Source organism: Morone saxatilis, unplaced genomic scaffold, assembly GCF_004916995.1.
Source record: "Morone saxatilis isolate NCDOM2014 unplaced genomic scaffold, NCSU_SB_2.0 Contig15, whole genome shotgun sequence".
Classification (NCBI taxonomy): Eukaryota; Metazoa; Chordata; class Actinopteri; family Moronidae; genus Morone; species Morone saxatilis.
The window spans coordinates 16,793,418-16,809,409 of NW_023339707.1; the positions used below are offsets into that span (position 1 = coordinate 16,793,418).

A 15,992-nucleotide genomic window follows, 5' to 3' on the forward strand; every position below is an offset into this window, starting at 1 on the left:
CTAGGGAATTCATCAGATCTGCTTCAAAATTGGTCAGTACAGTCAAAGTATGTTGCTGATTAAAAGTTGTGCTATTTGTGCACGTACGTTGAAGGGCGTGTCCGTGGCGTGCCGTCAAAGTTGGCCAGGTTGAATCGAATCTCAAACTTTGATGCCATTTCCGGCATTTCGCAGACTTTCAGCTGTTTTTTGCGTTGTATTTGTATTGTATTTTAAACCCTAATAAACCCTAATAAAAAGAGTGGAAATAATCTGCTATAATTCATCCAAATCACTCGTTCTACACAAACTTCTTGCTGTTACTGAGTTCATTGATTGGGTTAATTGTACAGTTTTGAATATAATGTGAAATTTCCATAGAATATGTCAGTCAGGGGTCAGTTTACTAAATGATAGAAAAGGGGTCCTTTTAAGGAAAGAGCTTGATGTGCTAAACTAAGTGAACATGATTAAAAAAAAAACACCAGCCACACATCAGGATGTTGGCATTGTCATTGTGAGTATGTTAGCATGCTTCGTTTTAAGGGCTTGAGTGCTTGTCACCTCTTGGCATGGTGATGTATGTATGTATGTATTTCTTTAGTGAGGGAGGTCACAGCCCAAAAGGTCAACAGATGTTCTCAGTAATTTGTAATGACCGTAACTTTAGTCTTGAGTGTGTTTCTGACTAATGTAGAGGAGCAGCCATCTGCAGCAGTAGATGTATCACACATTATTCATGAGCCATTGATTCAGCCAGTGTTTCTCTTTTTAATAGTGAAAAGCATCCTATTGGTATGTAGCATTGTATTGATCGAGACTACGTGTTGCAGTCTAATTAACACACAGCTCCGGACCAGGCCAGTGCATTGTATCTGTCCTTGTCTTGCAAGATTAATGACGGTGTCTGTGCCGGCAGTGCAGGGCCATCTCCCCTGGGTCTTGTAACACGATTAGTCCAGCAGCACTTGGACACAAGTGACTCAAGTACAGCATCTGACTGTGATGTTGGTGTGTCAGCCTCCACACAAGGTTAATGAGCAGCGGTGGTTAGTGAATTAATATCAGTTGACAGTGCTTTGGTGTTTGCCCTTGCAATTAGGGGTCTGATTAAATGTGTGATATGTATGATTTTTTTTCTGTATGTTAGCTCTCTGGCTGAGGTGATTTTGTAAGGTCAGTGAGCCAGTGTGTTGATGTCAAGACTAGAGGAGAAATGTCATTTTATAGATGAAATGTTATACCTTCAGCCTATGAGACGTGGTGTGCTGTGTGATGACATTTTCAGCCTAAACAATTAATGGATTGACTGAGGGGGATTAGTACTAATCAATAATTAAAAATATTGTTGGTACATACTGGCAATACAATACAACACAAGGTTGTATAATGAAATGAAAGTTTGCAGTTCCTTCATGCTACACACAATAAAAAGATAATTAAATTCACAGAATAACACAGAAAGTAAATGAAATGAAATAAACCAATACATATACAGTTACATACAAGCACACACCTGGGAAATAATTCGGTAGTATATATTTTGATTTGTCTCTGTAATATATAAATGTAAATGTAAACAGCAGTAACAATTTAGTGATAATATCTATCAAATTTTTTAATCCTGTTGCATTTACACCATTATTAAAACTGCTTTTGGTGTGTGTTTTTCTCTGTATGAAGGTGTGGGCTGCTGCAGGTTGGGGACAGACTGTTGTCCATTAATGGGATCCCAACTGAAGATGGCACTTTGGAGGAAGCCCATCAGCTGCTCAGAGACTCCGCACTGGCCAATAAGGTCACGGTGGAGATTGAGTTTGATGTTGCAGGTATCATGTTGTGAATTTCTTATTTCTTATTGTGAGCTCTTGTTACATTTGTGCCTTCCTGCCTTACATTTATCTTTTACTTTTAAATCCATTTAGAGTCAGTGGTTCCCAGCAGTGGCACCTTCCACGTTAAACTACCCAAGAGGAGAGGAGTGGAGCTGGGCATCACCATCAGTGGTGAGTTTGTCAGCAGAGTCAAACAGCAGGGGGCAGTGTTGCTCAGTAATGCTCCACAGACCTGCACGCTGTAAATGTCCTTTGAATCAATGTTCTGTGATCCATAAAACACAAGGCTTCCAAAACCATGAGGGCACATACCTCATTACCTCTGAATAATACTGGCCTGTACCAGCATTCATCATGACCCTTTCAGCTCTAACTAGCTCGGAAAAACACGGACAGGAAGTTTAATTAGTGCAACAAAAAGAAAAGGAAGTTGAGTGATTTTTAAATGTTTCCATGTTAACACTGTCTTATCCTCTCATCATACTCATCATCCTCATCCTTGAATAAAAAACGTGAATTTTCCTTCTGTTTTACCAGCAAGTAAGAAACCTGGCAAGCCCCTCATCATCTCTGACATCAGGAAAGGAAGCATAGCACACAGGTATGTCCTATAAACACACAGCTAATAATATTACTGCTGAACACACATTACAGCTCTCACAGCACTAAGTCATGTAATTGTTCTTGGAAATACAGAAGTGGTCCGTGGCTTTCAGTTCTGGTGCAGGTCACATTAGAGAGACGTCATTTCGCTTTACAGTGCAGGGGGAAGTAGGTTTTCAAGGCTTATGTGGGATTATTCACGAACAAAATAAAAATTGTTTGTGAATCCACTGTGTAATACAAGCCTAATTGGATTGAACTATCAAAACTGGATCAGTAGGGCAGCTACATTTCAGAAGGGCTCAGTGTTGATTAGGTTGAGGTTGAGGTTACGGTCACACCCAAGAATCCCACTGAGACACCAGACTAATAGGATTCTCATACTGAGTCAGGAGATGCAGCTCCCTGGTCCCAGTTAATAGTTGTGATCCTCCTGCTCTTGTGTCTGTTAGAACAGGCACTCTGGAGCCTGGAGACAGGCTTCTGGCCATCGACAGCGTGCGTCTGGAGAACTGCACCATGGAGGACGCTATGCACGTCCTGCAGCAGGCCGAGGACATGGTCAAGCTCCGCATCCAGAAAGATGAGGACAACATTGGTACAAATAATGCCTTCAAACACCAAATACACATCCTGTATAGAAGCAGCAGTGGGAAATAACCAAGTACATTTACTCAAGTATTATACTTAAGGACAACATTTACATTTGATGCTACTTTATGCTTCAACTCCATGATAAACTATATATAATATATATATATATATATATATATATAATAAATTAAATTTAAACCAGTTCCGGTTCCTTTTTGGCTTGTGACCCCTTATAAAAAAGCATTGTCCTAGTTGAGGCCAGTTGATGTTTATAAGTTAAATCAAAAAGGGATTTCCCCTTTTAAATGTCTCCAGTGATTTCATTTAAACTAATGATTGATATAAATTAGTTAGCTAGTTAGCCGGCATTTTGCTAACATTACCTAACTAACTTAAGATGTGATTATGTCATTTCTATCTTCAAACCATCCTCAAAATGTGGTTGTCTTTTCAACATAGACGAACCTAGCACGTAGCAGATCTGAGTACAGGAACTAAGAAAGTTGGGAGCACAGAACAAAAAGGAGCGGGACTCAAGACTGGTCAATTCTTTGCTTTATTGATTTTCTTTATTTTATTTTTGGTCCATATAAATATCAGATAATAGTAACAAATGTCTATTTCAGGTTGCCAGAGCCCAAGTTGATGTATTCAGATTTCTTGTTTTGTCACCAAACAGTCCAAACTCCAAATATATTAATTTTAATATATTAGTAAATTAAGAAAAACAGCTAATATTAATATTCCAAAATCTGGAACCAGGGGATTTTTCACTTGAAAATGTAATTTTCTGTTGTCATTGTATCGGCTCTACACTGGATTAATTATATATTTTTAAAAAAACTGTATATAAAATAGTTAAAGTAGCTGCAAGTACTGACAATGTAATCATGTCATAAGATCATTTTACTGATAATACTTCTGTACTTTCACTTAAATAATAGTTTGACTTTCTCTGTTGTATAGGTACTTTTACTTAAGTAAAGAATGTGAATATTTCTACTGTGTATTAACCATACAGAAATTCTAAATCAGTACAGTAAGTTAAATAGCTCCTGTTATTTATCCATTTACACAAACATTTTAACATTTTATCATAAAATTGTTTTATCTTCACAGGGTTTATAACATCTATATAATCTTGAGTCTTATTTATGGTATCTCTACTGTGTCCCGCTATTGCTGTAGATGAGTTGGAGATGTCCGGCTCTATAATCTACACAGTTGAGCTGAAGAGATATAACGGACCACTCGGCATCACAATTTCTGGCACAGAGGAACCATTTGACCCCATCGTCATTTCTGGCCTCACTAAGAAAGGCCTGGCAGAGAGGTGAGGAATGGGGGTGAAGATGATAACACTTAAATTAGACTATTGTTAGTCATATCTGCAAAGGGAACCTTTTTCTTTTTGTCATTGTTAGCATGTTAGCTCAGTTTTCTTTCTGTTTTCTAAAATAAAAAAGACAGTAAACAATGGCTGTCTCGTCTTTTTCTGTAACAATAAGCCTCTTTGTTCCCGTCTCAGTCAGCGCACTGGCAGTCTGACAGGCCCGCCTGCCGGTACTGTCTGGTATACTCTGGTATCTCTGTCTCCTCTGCTCTCCTAACTCTGCAGGACCGGAGCCATCCATATAGGAGACCGAGTCCTGGCCATTAATGGGGTCAGTCTGAAAGGAAAGCCACTAAGCGAAGCCATCCATCTCCTGCAGATGGCCGGGGAGTCAGTCACCCTCAAGATAAAAAAGCAAGCCGACCGTATGTTTTTTTTAATTTAGTTATATTATTATATTATTTATTTCCCTTTTAAAGGTCCAGTGTGTAACATTTAGGAGGATCTATTGGCAGTAGAAGTAGAATAAATTATTGATGGGTATGTTATCATTATCATCAAAGGTGTAATCACCTGAAAATGCGTCTTTTTTTTAATCTATAAACGCTGCGGGTCGCCTTCCATGGAGTCCGTCATGTTGAACCGCCATGTTTGGAGTTGGAGTTTTGCAGCCACCGTAGTTTCTCATACACCCTTCACAGTCCAACGTCGTTAAATACACACACAAGCAGTGTTTAGTTGGTTGCAATCTGCAACTTAACTGCTAGACGCCACTAAATCCTACACACTGGACCCGTAATTACTCATAGCAGTTGATCAAAACTGATCTTACAAATACAGCTGCAGTATTGAGGGGGAAAAAAAAAACAAGCAAAATATAATTTTATATATATTATATTATTTTATTTTATTATTTTATTATTATAATAAATTAAAATACCAGTTGAGCCAGTTTTCACTTATACATTGCCTTCATCCTTTGCAGATCGTATGTTTATTTATATGTAACTTAATTTACATACTTTTCAGGAGGGGGAAAAGAGAAGAGGGAGAAAATGAGACAAAGATAAATATAAAAACAATTGTGCAAATCATGAAAAACAAAGTTGTAAAATAAAGAAAACAAGTTAGTTTTAATATGCTTTTAAAAATGGGCATTGGTTTAGCTCTTTCTGAGGCCTGAAGGCAGTGAAAGTGATGCAGTGTTTTTATTTTTGCATTAAAAAAAAAAAGACAGGAAGTGAGTTTCTTCCTTGTTCAATGCTGATTTGACACTCGTGTTCAAATTCCCAGAGTCTGACGGTCGGCAGCTTCTGGACAGAGAAGCTGGCTTTCTAAGTGATACAGAGGATGAACTGACAGACTTCCAGAAGACCAGTAAACACTCAGAGGTCTACTCTGCCACTGTGCCCAGTATAGACTCTGCAATGAGCTCCTGGGATAGCTCAGGGTTTGACGCAGGCTACAGTAGCCAAGGTGAGGTCCACTGAATGCTCGCTGCTTAAAAATTACCCATCTCCTTTCTTGCGTCTAATGAGGTCAGTGGATTTTCTTGCTTTTTCAGGGACATATCTTCACAAAGCGTCCGATATATTGCTCAATCCAAATGAGTGGCGGCGTACAAAGCACAGGAGCCAAACCGGTTCCAGCACTGCAGGCCTAGTCCACCACCCAGCGCTGTACGATGGGAGATTCACTGAGGATGAGTGGGACAAGATACCTGGGTAAGTGCACACACCTGCAGTTTACTTCCTGTTGACATCTTGTTTTATGCCATTGCAGCTTTAAGTGTTTTTGATTTCATTGTAAAGGGCATATTTAATTTAAATCATATTCTGCATACTGGCAGTGGTGGAAAGTAACAGTACATTTACTCGGACGTAGTTACTTTACATAAAACAAATATGAATAATTTATATAATACAACACGTTGTTGAGATTAAACCATTTCCCAGCCTTCTAGCTTTGTGATCTCCCTGACAATAAAACAGTGTTTAGTCGGGACAGAGGGGCAATCTCTGTGGCTGGCAAATGAAGCCAACGCAGAAGTAACAAAAACTGCAGTTCCTCGAATGACCCCTTGAGGCTGGCTGCAGAAGTGAGTCACTCCTCCATATGGCCAAAAAAATGCCCAACTTTACAGCAGAACTAAACATGATTACAGCCGGGAACAAAAAAACAAGCTACATTTCAGATTTTTTTTAAAATGATATGGCTTAAAATCTTGCAAACTTGAGTGACTGTTTTCAGTGACCAGGCTACATTCAGCCTGCCTCTGCTCTGCTTTTGCTCCACTTATTTGCCCATTTTTGGATGAGCCGGGAGCCGGCAGAGTCAGAAGTGCCAAGACAGTCAACGGCCACAGCCGACCACACTGAGCTTTACAGCGGCTCTTCACAATTTTATGGGCGATGTCATGGATACTACGTCCATTTTTTGAATTATACAGTCTCTGGTTAGGACCCTTTGTCATGTTTCAGATGCCTATAAATTAGTGAAGAGAAATGTCCCCTCTAAACTTATCACATAGTTTTGTTTGAATAACTGTTAAGAGACCTAACAATGTGTAATTATCCAATATTTCACAAAAAAAGCCCAAAAATGAATGAAGTTCCTATAGTATAACTTCTTTCCTTTCTCATTAATCATCTCATGACCCCTCAGATTCATTTTATGACACTTTGGAGTGGTCCAACCCCTTACTAAACAACCTAACTGTATCTAAAGTAGTTTCTTCCCCTCAACTAGCAACAAAAGTTAAATGCTGTTTACACATTGTTGCATTAGTATTACCAGTCATGTAATATATCAGTCATAGGGGACATTTTAGGGGACACTTTCACTTTTTATTCTTTTAAGTGTATTTAGCTCATAATACTGTACTTCTACTGAATCTAGGACTTTTACTTGCATTGATACTTTTACTTAAGTAAAGGACCTGAGTACATTTTCCACCACTGTGTATAAATAAAAGCTTTTCTTTTCCCGTCTTCGGGTTCATTAACTAAAGCAAACTGAATTACTTTCTCTTCATTTTGTGTTGTATGCTTTCATGTTTTGTGCTTTTCCAAACTGTCCTTTTCTCTTCTTTCTCAGGTATTCTCTTTCTCATCTGCTTTACTAACTGCCCACGAGCTCTTTGGTGTTTCACATAGATGCATCTTTTCTGTCACCCTTTGTCCACACCAAAAAACGTTTCCTCAGAATGCACCTAAAGCGCCCAAGGATACATCAGCCTTATCTGTCTCTTCACACTTGACTTCTTTTTTTTCCCCCTGAACTTTTGTGTCACATGCTTTCAATTTTCTGCTATTTTTTTTGGGGTGACTTTACTTTGGTTAAAAAAAAAAGAAAAAAAACTCTTTTAAAGGCTTTTATCTAATCTAGCGGACTCCTCAGCGTTCGAGCTGCCACAAGTGAGAGAATTCACAATAAACCCTGAATGTGGTCGTGAGAGATTTTCAAAAGGGATTCTCCAGCACGCAGCCCCAAAACTACATTTCCCATGCTGCTTTTGTAAGCAGCGGGCCTCAAGACCCACAGGGCTGCTCTCATGTTCTGGTTCCTGCATTGTCATAGATTCATCAGCCCTCCTCGTTGCCATGGCACCCTGAACCAGGAAGACAGCTTCTGGTCCCAGGCTCTGCAGGACCTCGAGACCTGCGGCCAGTCAGAGATTCTCAGGGAGCTGGAGGTAGGCCCGCCTATCATCTCCAACCCCCCTCCTGCTACTGTTTCCTTTCCTCCTCCATCTGCTTTGTCCTACTAGTGTATTCATAGACCGGTGTCAGCCTAAATGACCATGCCAGATGAAGCATTATGATAATCGCCAGAGTGTGTAATCTGTTATTAAATCTGACAAGACAGGCCGGGCACCTGCTGCCATACTGACTGGCTTTTATGCAATGCCCTGGCCTCTAATCAGACTCTGTGTACAATTCAAGAGAGGTTATGTGTTTGTTTACGTACTTGTTCAAACGGAAATGATGATAATCCCTTTTTGATTTTGTGCTCTTTCAGGCATCCATGACAGGTAGCGCTTTTAGTCTGTACCTAGAGGAGAGCAAGACCAACGAAGACTCAATGTTTCAGTCTGAAATTAGTCCCATTAAGAGGGATGGAATTCATGGCGACCCTAAGAACAAAAGCAACCTGAACATGCCAACTGGAGCCAGAGACGTACCATCCCGGGGCAAAGGGGACCCCCCTGATATTTTGTCCCCTACCACCCTGGCACTGCACAAGGTAGTTGTGTTAGGGACTAAATTGTTTCAAAACAAATAATTAAACTTCACATATAAGAAACATTGGTGACAATATAGATTACAGCCCAAAAATTACAATGTAAATATTTTCTACAGGAGGGCTACCAAGGAAGTTTCTGTAAAAGAAGTCAAACTTTTTCACTTAGGCTCCATTGTTAAACTTTAATTGCGGTTTGGCCTTTTGTTAGCACAAAGCCGCCATTTGGGTGGCATGAAAATGCTAACTTTTGAAACTGGCTTCCAAAGTGCAATCTTCTGAAGACACGCCTCCACTATGATCTGTGTGTAAACTGCCATAACGCTTTCGCTATAAGAATGGTGTCGACACAGCCCCACTTTGCACATTACTATTAAGTTTTTCAACAGTAACAATATTATAATAATAATAATAATAATGTTATAAGGATCGGGTCTAGACCTTCTCTATTATGAAAAGTGTCCTGGAGATCTGTTTAATGGCTGACAAATAAAATTGAATTAAATTGAATAAAATTGGCGGTCTATCGAGCTGTGTTTGTGCTGCAGTCTCTGCTGACTTTATTAACGCTCCTGCAGCAAAGTGTGTGATCAGCAGAGACGCAACACAAATCGCTGCACGCATTTGCAGATCTGCCAGAACAAAAGTGTAGCAAAAGTCAGGTATAAAAAGACAGCCAATTAAGAGTCCTGCCTGAGTTGTAACCGATGAATTGTCTATATTTTCAGCTCTTAGAGCAAATACAATACAGCCATTAAAATGTATGTCTGCATTTACAGATTGACACATTTTTTAGATCTTTATACATATTTACAGATTATTATTTACAAATCTGATTATGCACACATGGATTGAGATACAGTTACGCAACTCTCATTTGTAAATAGTTTTGCTACAATAATGGCTCCATATGTTTCGCAGAACCGTTGACATGTAAATAGGTCCTTAGTTTAAAAAAATGCTGTTTGTCTTGTCATATCTAAGGATGCTCTTCTCTAAACTCAGCATTGATCATTAGTTGATCCTATACTGGATCCCAAAACTACATTACTGTTTTTCATTTTAAGCACCTAGTATAAATGAAATATTTTATAGATACAGCTATAAAGGTGTACCCCCCTCCTTCCCTTGATCCCCAGCAGCAGTAGTAATAGTAATCGTCGTCGTCGTCGTCGTCGTCGTCGTCGTCGTCGTCGTCATCATCATGTATTTTTATATTTTATCACATTTTCCAATCCTGGTAACAATATTAGTGTACCCTGTAATTAAGTACATAAAAACACTTCCCTCATAAACACAAAGTTCTCCCTTGAGTCCATTAAGCCAGCCTCTTCCCTTGAACTAGCAGATCTTTATTATTTATTATTATAGCTACTGATCCATAATTTTATTTTATTGATACCACATTCAGTTTGTTGTAATTCCACTGTAATTTGTGGGCAGTATTAATGAAACACTGAGACCAAAATGTGATAATTGATCGATCCGTCAACTGCACTCACAGCCTGATGAACATGGTACAAACAACAGTGCCTGCGTGCCTCCTTCACTTGGCTCATTGTGCGTGTAGGTACAGTGTAACTGGACCCAGTGGATACCTGGCCAGTCAGGACTTGCAGTGTGTGTGTACAATAAAAACACACAACACACTAATTATACATTGCCTTAGTAGCAAGCACATGCTGTGACTCTAGCCTGTGCTTGTGTACTTGTTTGGTATCATGTGTGCATCTCACCGTGCTGTGTTTGACTGAGCGACTGACTGGGCGGAAACTAGGGGAGTAATAACAGAGCACGTCACAATCCTGCAGTGTGGAAATGTTTTGAGTTGACACATCTTACATGATATCATGGAAAGTCATCAAGTCCCACATTTTGAAGCTGTTTCTTGTTATGGTTAAAGCTGCTGACCTTGTTATAGAGTAGGTCTAAATCCAAAGAGAAACAAATGAGACAGAGGCATGTGTCTCCGAAAACTATTAGTAGTTTTTGGTAATGTTTAGTATATATAGAAGGTGGACGGTGGACACAATAAAGGACACCTGTGCAGTGCTGTGAAATACAGTACAATAGCTGTGTAACTGTTATTGTGTCCAACCCCATGTGTTTTCACCTGGCCACTGAATTAAGTTGTAATTTTCTTTCCAATAGTTAGATGAGAAGATCAATACCACTCTCATATTTGTCTGTATAATATGAAGCTGCAGCCAGCATCCAGCCTAGAAAGTCACTGTGTATGAGGAAAATAAAACAAGATACATGTTAAATAATGAGCTTTAGAGCTGTTATCTTTGGCTTTTTCCTTCTGTTTCCTGTTCTAGTTTTAAGTTAACTGTCTCCAGCTTCATATTGAACAGACAGATATGAGAGTGCCATCCTTCTTCTCATTTAACTCTATGCTTTTTCATTTTAAATTCCTGTCTGTTAAAGGAAAAAACATATCAAAATCTGTTTGCTGTTTACGACCTCAGCCTGTGTGAATAGTTAACGTCTTCTGAGACTCTGAAAGGAGCTTTGTTAAGTTATCTCTGCCTGGTCTCGGAAACTTTAAATTTTTAACGTAAAGCCTGAAACCGGAGATCTGCAGTTGGGAAGTCGCATACATTTAGGAGGCAACTGGATCTAATGAAAGATGCTATTGAGTTGTATTATTAAAAGGATCTAATATTTGTGGACTTTTACTCAACAGTATGAGTAAAAGTCAATATCTGGCATTCTGCTATATCAATTTCTGACTATCCTTTTTAAATCTGTCTCTCACAAATCCCTCAACTTTATGAGAGTGTAATACAGAATGGCTGGAGTACATTTTTATGTGTAAAAGCCTTAAAGACACAATCACCGTGTAACTCTGACGTCTCCTGTATTTGCAGGTGACCATAAGGAAGGACCTTGAGAGCCGTGACTTTGGTTTTAGTGTATCAGATGGGCTCCTGGAAAAAGGGGTTTATGTCAACATGATCCGCCCGGATGGCCCCGCTGACCAAGCAGGGTTAAAACCTTTTGACCGAATTCTTCAGGTACATTTTATGTCAACCAAAAATATGTTTTAAAGAAATTTAGTTTTAAATTTCTGATCAGAGTTAGATGATAAGATCAATACCAGTATTGTGTCTGTACACTGAAGCCAACCATCTCCTGGCCTTATTGGGAAAATTGGGAAATGCACATATTAACTCGTTCAGAGTGTTGGATAAATATTGATACCAGTCTCATGTCTGTTTGTTAAATATGAAGTGACAGCCAGGGGACGTTAGCTTAGCATAACGACCTAGAATAGGGGAAATGGCTAGCCTATTCTTGTGAATTCTATGTAACCTCTCCATTTAAACATTTAAAATTTGGTTTTAAAGTTTTTTTTTTTTTTCTTGCTGTTTCCTGTCTAATGTTGTATTCTTTACAAAAAAGTCCCTTATACTGTAACTTTTTAAAAAATTTTAAAGTTTATTTTTCTTTTATTTATGCTATTTTATCATAGTTTCTAAACTGAGTGTTGCCCTGGTCAAACTATTCATTTTAAAGAAATGTTATAGCATGTTGAAAGGTGAATAATTTGATTCTGGTGTTCCAGGTGAACCGTGTCAGGACCAGGGACTTGGACTGTTGTCTAACAGTGCCCCTAATTATAGAGGCAGGAGACTGCCTGGACTTGGTCATTAGCAGGAATCCACTGGCAGCAGGAGACACCCGGCTGCCCGACAACTGTGACGACCCTTCAAACCCCCTTTTCTGCTTTCCAGAGCGCCGGACCAACAGCATCGCCCTGTGACCACAAACACTAGCTTTTGAAAGCACTATAGCATCGGGACCCTCACACACATCACGGACGGTTAAATTTGTCACATTGTACCTCTCAGACAGACCTTCACACTCATGTTCAACACGCCTAAAAGCATCTCTCACTCACAAAGATACAAGTGCATGTGTTCACTATTGCCAGTTTTAGTCACTGTGTTAACATGACTCAGAGGAGGCTCTGGCTTCAGGGCAACCCCCTCCCTCCCAACCACTTCCCTCTCCAGAGGCAAAGCCACATGCAGGATTATATAAGAGGGGGAGTCATAGCTTCTGACTGAGCCAGAATATCAACACACACGCCTCAGCTCTGGAGAGAGTCAAATGCTGCACACACACTGCACGTTTTTACTATACTAATATGCACATGCAATGCTTCACATGCATATAGCACACACACACTAGCACACACACACAAACACACACACTCTGACACACAGGGTGCTGATGGTTTAAAATCACGTTGTGCGTATTTTAGTTATTTCGGCCACAACTTGGCTCACTGCCCTCGTTTCCAGTCTCTCCTCCACGCTGCCTGCCCCAGAGAGGTGACAGTGTCTCCAAATAGACAGAATATGCTCTCTGTTACTTGCCAAGTATCATTAACTACATTTTAAAGCCCCTTATATCTTAATACCAGGAATGCTTGTAAAGACACTCTAACCTTTTATGTTTTAAAGTGGGTGTCCCCTGATGGATGGAAAAATAGTTTCTGAATGATTTAATTTTTTTGTTCCTGTTTCAATGACTCCACATCCACATGTTTACAAAGATATTGTTTTCAGTTTCTTTCTAACACTGCGTTTGCACATGATGCACATTTCTCTGACATGATCTCTACCCTTTCACTTTTTCACACCTCACTTTCACTATGTGAATCTGCGTCTCTGTGGCATTGCACCAGAATGACTTATGGGTTGGTTTGTGATCAATCACTGATGCTTCCTTAAGTGAATCACTCATCCTTTCCCAAAACGGAGGATGAAATGCCTTTTCAATTTTCAGTGATGAATGATTTTCTTGTTTTCACTTTCACATGTGACTGGATTCATTTATCAGTTTTATTCTTCTCTGCAGTAGCTGTTTTTCCTACCAGTATCTATAAGCATGTTAAGCATGCATAGGGTTTGTCCTCAGAAAGTAGCTCTTCCTTACACTAAAACATCGGAGTAATCTGTTTGTTCCAACTGATTCCTTGTGAGGATGCTCCCTTTTTTATCATGACATTGTGTTTTTATAAAGCTTTTGTGTAAGAAAATTTGGCCTGCTCATCCAACTGCCTCTCTGGAAATCAGAAACATTGTTTCATGTGAAGATGTTGTGAGATAGTTGCACTGTCCCGTTTAGAGCAGCCTGAGACTGATTAATCCTTGGGATGGTAACTTTTTTCAATCTGATTTCAGACTAATGTCTTATATTAAATGTCATGTTGTATACAGAGGCCTATTTTTAAGGTTTTATATTCATTTGCTGTAATGTACCTTTTATTTTACTGTATAATGTATCATGGTATGCAGTGCTTTTTATTTACATTACATGCACATACAGTATAGTATCTTAACGTAAGCTGTGATACTGAATGTGGCTATACATTTTCTTTGGTTAATTCCACGTCCTCCCTGAATACGTCAGGAATCATTTCAAAGGAACTTGAAAGATTTATTGGATATTATTTTATTTTTGTTATTTATTTATTATAAATTAAGAAATGTATTACTTTTTATGGGAATAAAGTTATGAAACCGTAATGGATTTACACTGTGTTGTTTAATTTGGCTCTCCCCAACTAGATTATGTACACTGACTTAAACGTGTGTCAATACTAAGGTATAATGCAAAATTGTATGTCTGTTAAGTTTATTCACCCCTTGGGTCCAGACTGAAATATCCCAATAACTATTTAATGTAGTGCCATAATATTTGGTTCAGGCATTCATGTTTTGCTCAAGATTAATTGCAATCACTTTGGTGATAACCTGATAAACCTTTCATGTAGCACCATAAGCTGGTTAACAACACTTAGTTATTACTGAACTAATGACCTTCCCATCAGCCTCAGCTGCACTTTTACTCCAAATTTAGTGAATGTTAGCATGCTAAACTAAATTGGTAACTACATTGGTGACCACAAACTTACCGGCTTAACATGTTAGCATGTTACCATCAGTGTGAGTATGTTAGCGTACTGATGTCAGCGTTTAGCTAACATACCCACTGTGTCCAAGTACAGCTGCTACCATGGCTGTAGACTTAAAGCATCAGTTTGTAGGATTTAGTCGCATCTATTCGTGAAGTTGCAGATTGCAAACAGCTGAACACTGCTCGCGTCTATATTGGGGGAATGAGAATGGGCTGTGAAGTGTCACAGAGAATCTGGTAGCTGCGAAAAATCTAGAGCCAGTGTTTTATTTGTCCGTTCGTGGCTACTGTAGAAACATGGTGGACTCTGCAGAAGAGGACCTGCTCCCTCTGCAGATAAAAACAACTCATTCAAAGGTAACAAAAACACAATGATTATTATTTGTTAAAAGCATGAATATGGTCATTTGTTTTCCCCAGATTTGATAATACAAACTATTAACTACTACTACATACACTAAGTACGTGTCTCTTAAATGACTCTTCACACAAATGCATCTGCAAGCTCAGATAACAGGATTTCACGAAGTGCTGTCCAGTTTCCATGAAGCATTTGGAGCCCTTGATTCCCCCCTGTATCCAGGTGACGTGAATGTAAAGTGTTTGGGGGTTCAGTCCTTCAAGGGCTTAGGACGGCCAGTGGGTCACTGAGACATGCCCAAATAAGCCAGTTCAATCTTTGTGGGTGAGATGTCAATGCAGTTGCCACCTGCTGTTGGGGTGGGATGAACACCCTGAAAAATGTAGGACAAATGTCAATGAGCCGTCGCAGGGAGTGGGGAGAGGTCGGGGTTGCATCGTTATTACAAATACATATAGATAGCTATTTCAGAGGTGGTATCAAAATGTATTGTATGTATATGATTTGTATAAGTAGCCCTTACAAATAATAGACAGTATTGATGAAGGTTGAAAGAGGGAAAGAGTTACATGATCAAATGTACTGCTCACAGTTAAAGTCTGAAGGAAACAATACTTGGTAGTATTTGAGCAGTAGTGAAGAGTCACATGCAACAACTTTCTCTAAACCAAAGACTAGAGGCTGTGCACCCACCACTTAGAACTTTTAGTTAAGTCATCTTGAAATTTAAGAGCTGCAATGATATCTAGCTTGGTGTCATTCCTGCGGGGCCTTCATGTCTATGAAGACAGATAAAATGATATTGCGATGAAATCCGGTCTCTAAATCATGCTACATCTCTTTTCAACAAACAACTCTTTCAATATGCAGTGATGATTATTATACAACAAACCTTTCAGTACTTCCTGGAGCAACAGATAATTGGACATACAGTATTTTTGAAATACTGGATATCTACAGGGTACAGTATTAGGAAACAAAACTGAAATACTCTGAAAAACCAATTACAGTTATGATATGCTACCAAATCTACAGGGGTACTGTAAAGTAACAAAGGGGGATTTGGGAAAATCTCTCAAAACTCAGATGGAGGAGTTGTTGAAAAGTAGAT

At 39.1% G+C, this 15,992-nt stretch overlaps 1 protein-coding gene across 1 annotated transcript in view; it reads left to right on the top strand.

The window, feature by feature from the left end:
* The window catches only part of LOC118323865 (glutamate receptor-interacting protein 2-like), a 32,639-nt gene extending 18,513 nt beyond the window's left edge, over positions 1-14,126 (top strand). The window contains exons 12-23 of the mRNA XM_035655921.1: positions 1,663-1,808; positions 1,905-1,985; positions 2,352-2,415; positions 2,870-3,015; positions 4,200-4,344; positions 4,630-4,769; positions 5,638-5,820; positions 5,909-6,068; positions 7,924-8,038; positions 8,365-8,589; positions 11,460-11,606; positions 12,158-14,126. Of these exons, the coding sequence (XP_035511814.1) occupies positions 1,663-1,808; positions 1,905-1,985; positions 2,352-2,415; positions 2,870-3,015; positions 4,200-4,344; positions 4,630-4,769; positions 5,638-5,820; positions 5,909-6,068; positions 7,924-8,038; positions 8,365-8,589; positions 11,460-11,606; positions 12,158-12,355 (1,750 nt within the window). The 3' untranslated portion in view covers positions 12,356-14,126. The remainder of the gene's footprint in view (positions 1-1,662; positions 1,809-1,904; positions 1,986-2,351; positions 2,416-2,869; positions 3,016-4,199; positions 4,345-4,629; positions 4,770-5,637; positions 5,821-5,908; positions 6,069-7,923; positions 8,039-8,364; positions 8,590-11,459; positions 11,607-12,157) is intronic.
* The last annotated feature ends 1,866 nt before the right edge of the window (positions 14,127-15,992 follow it).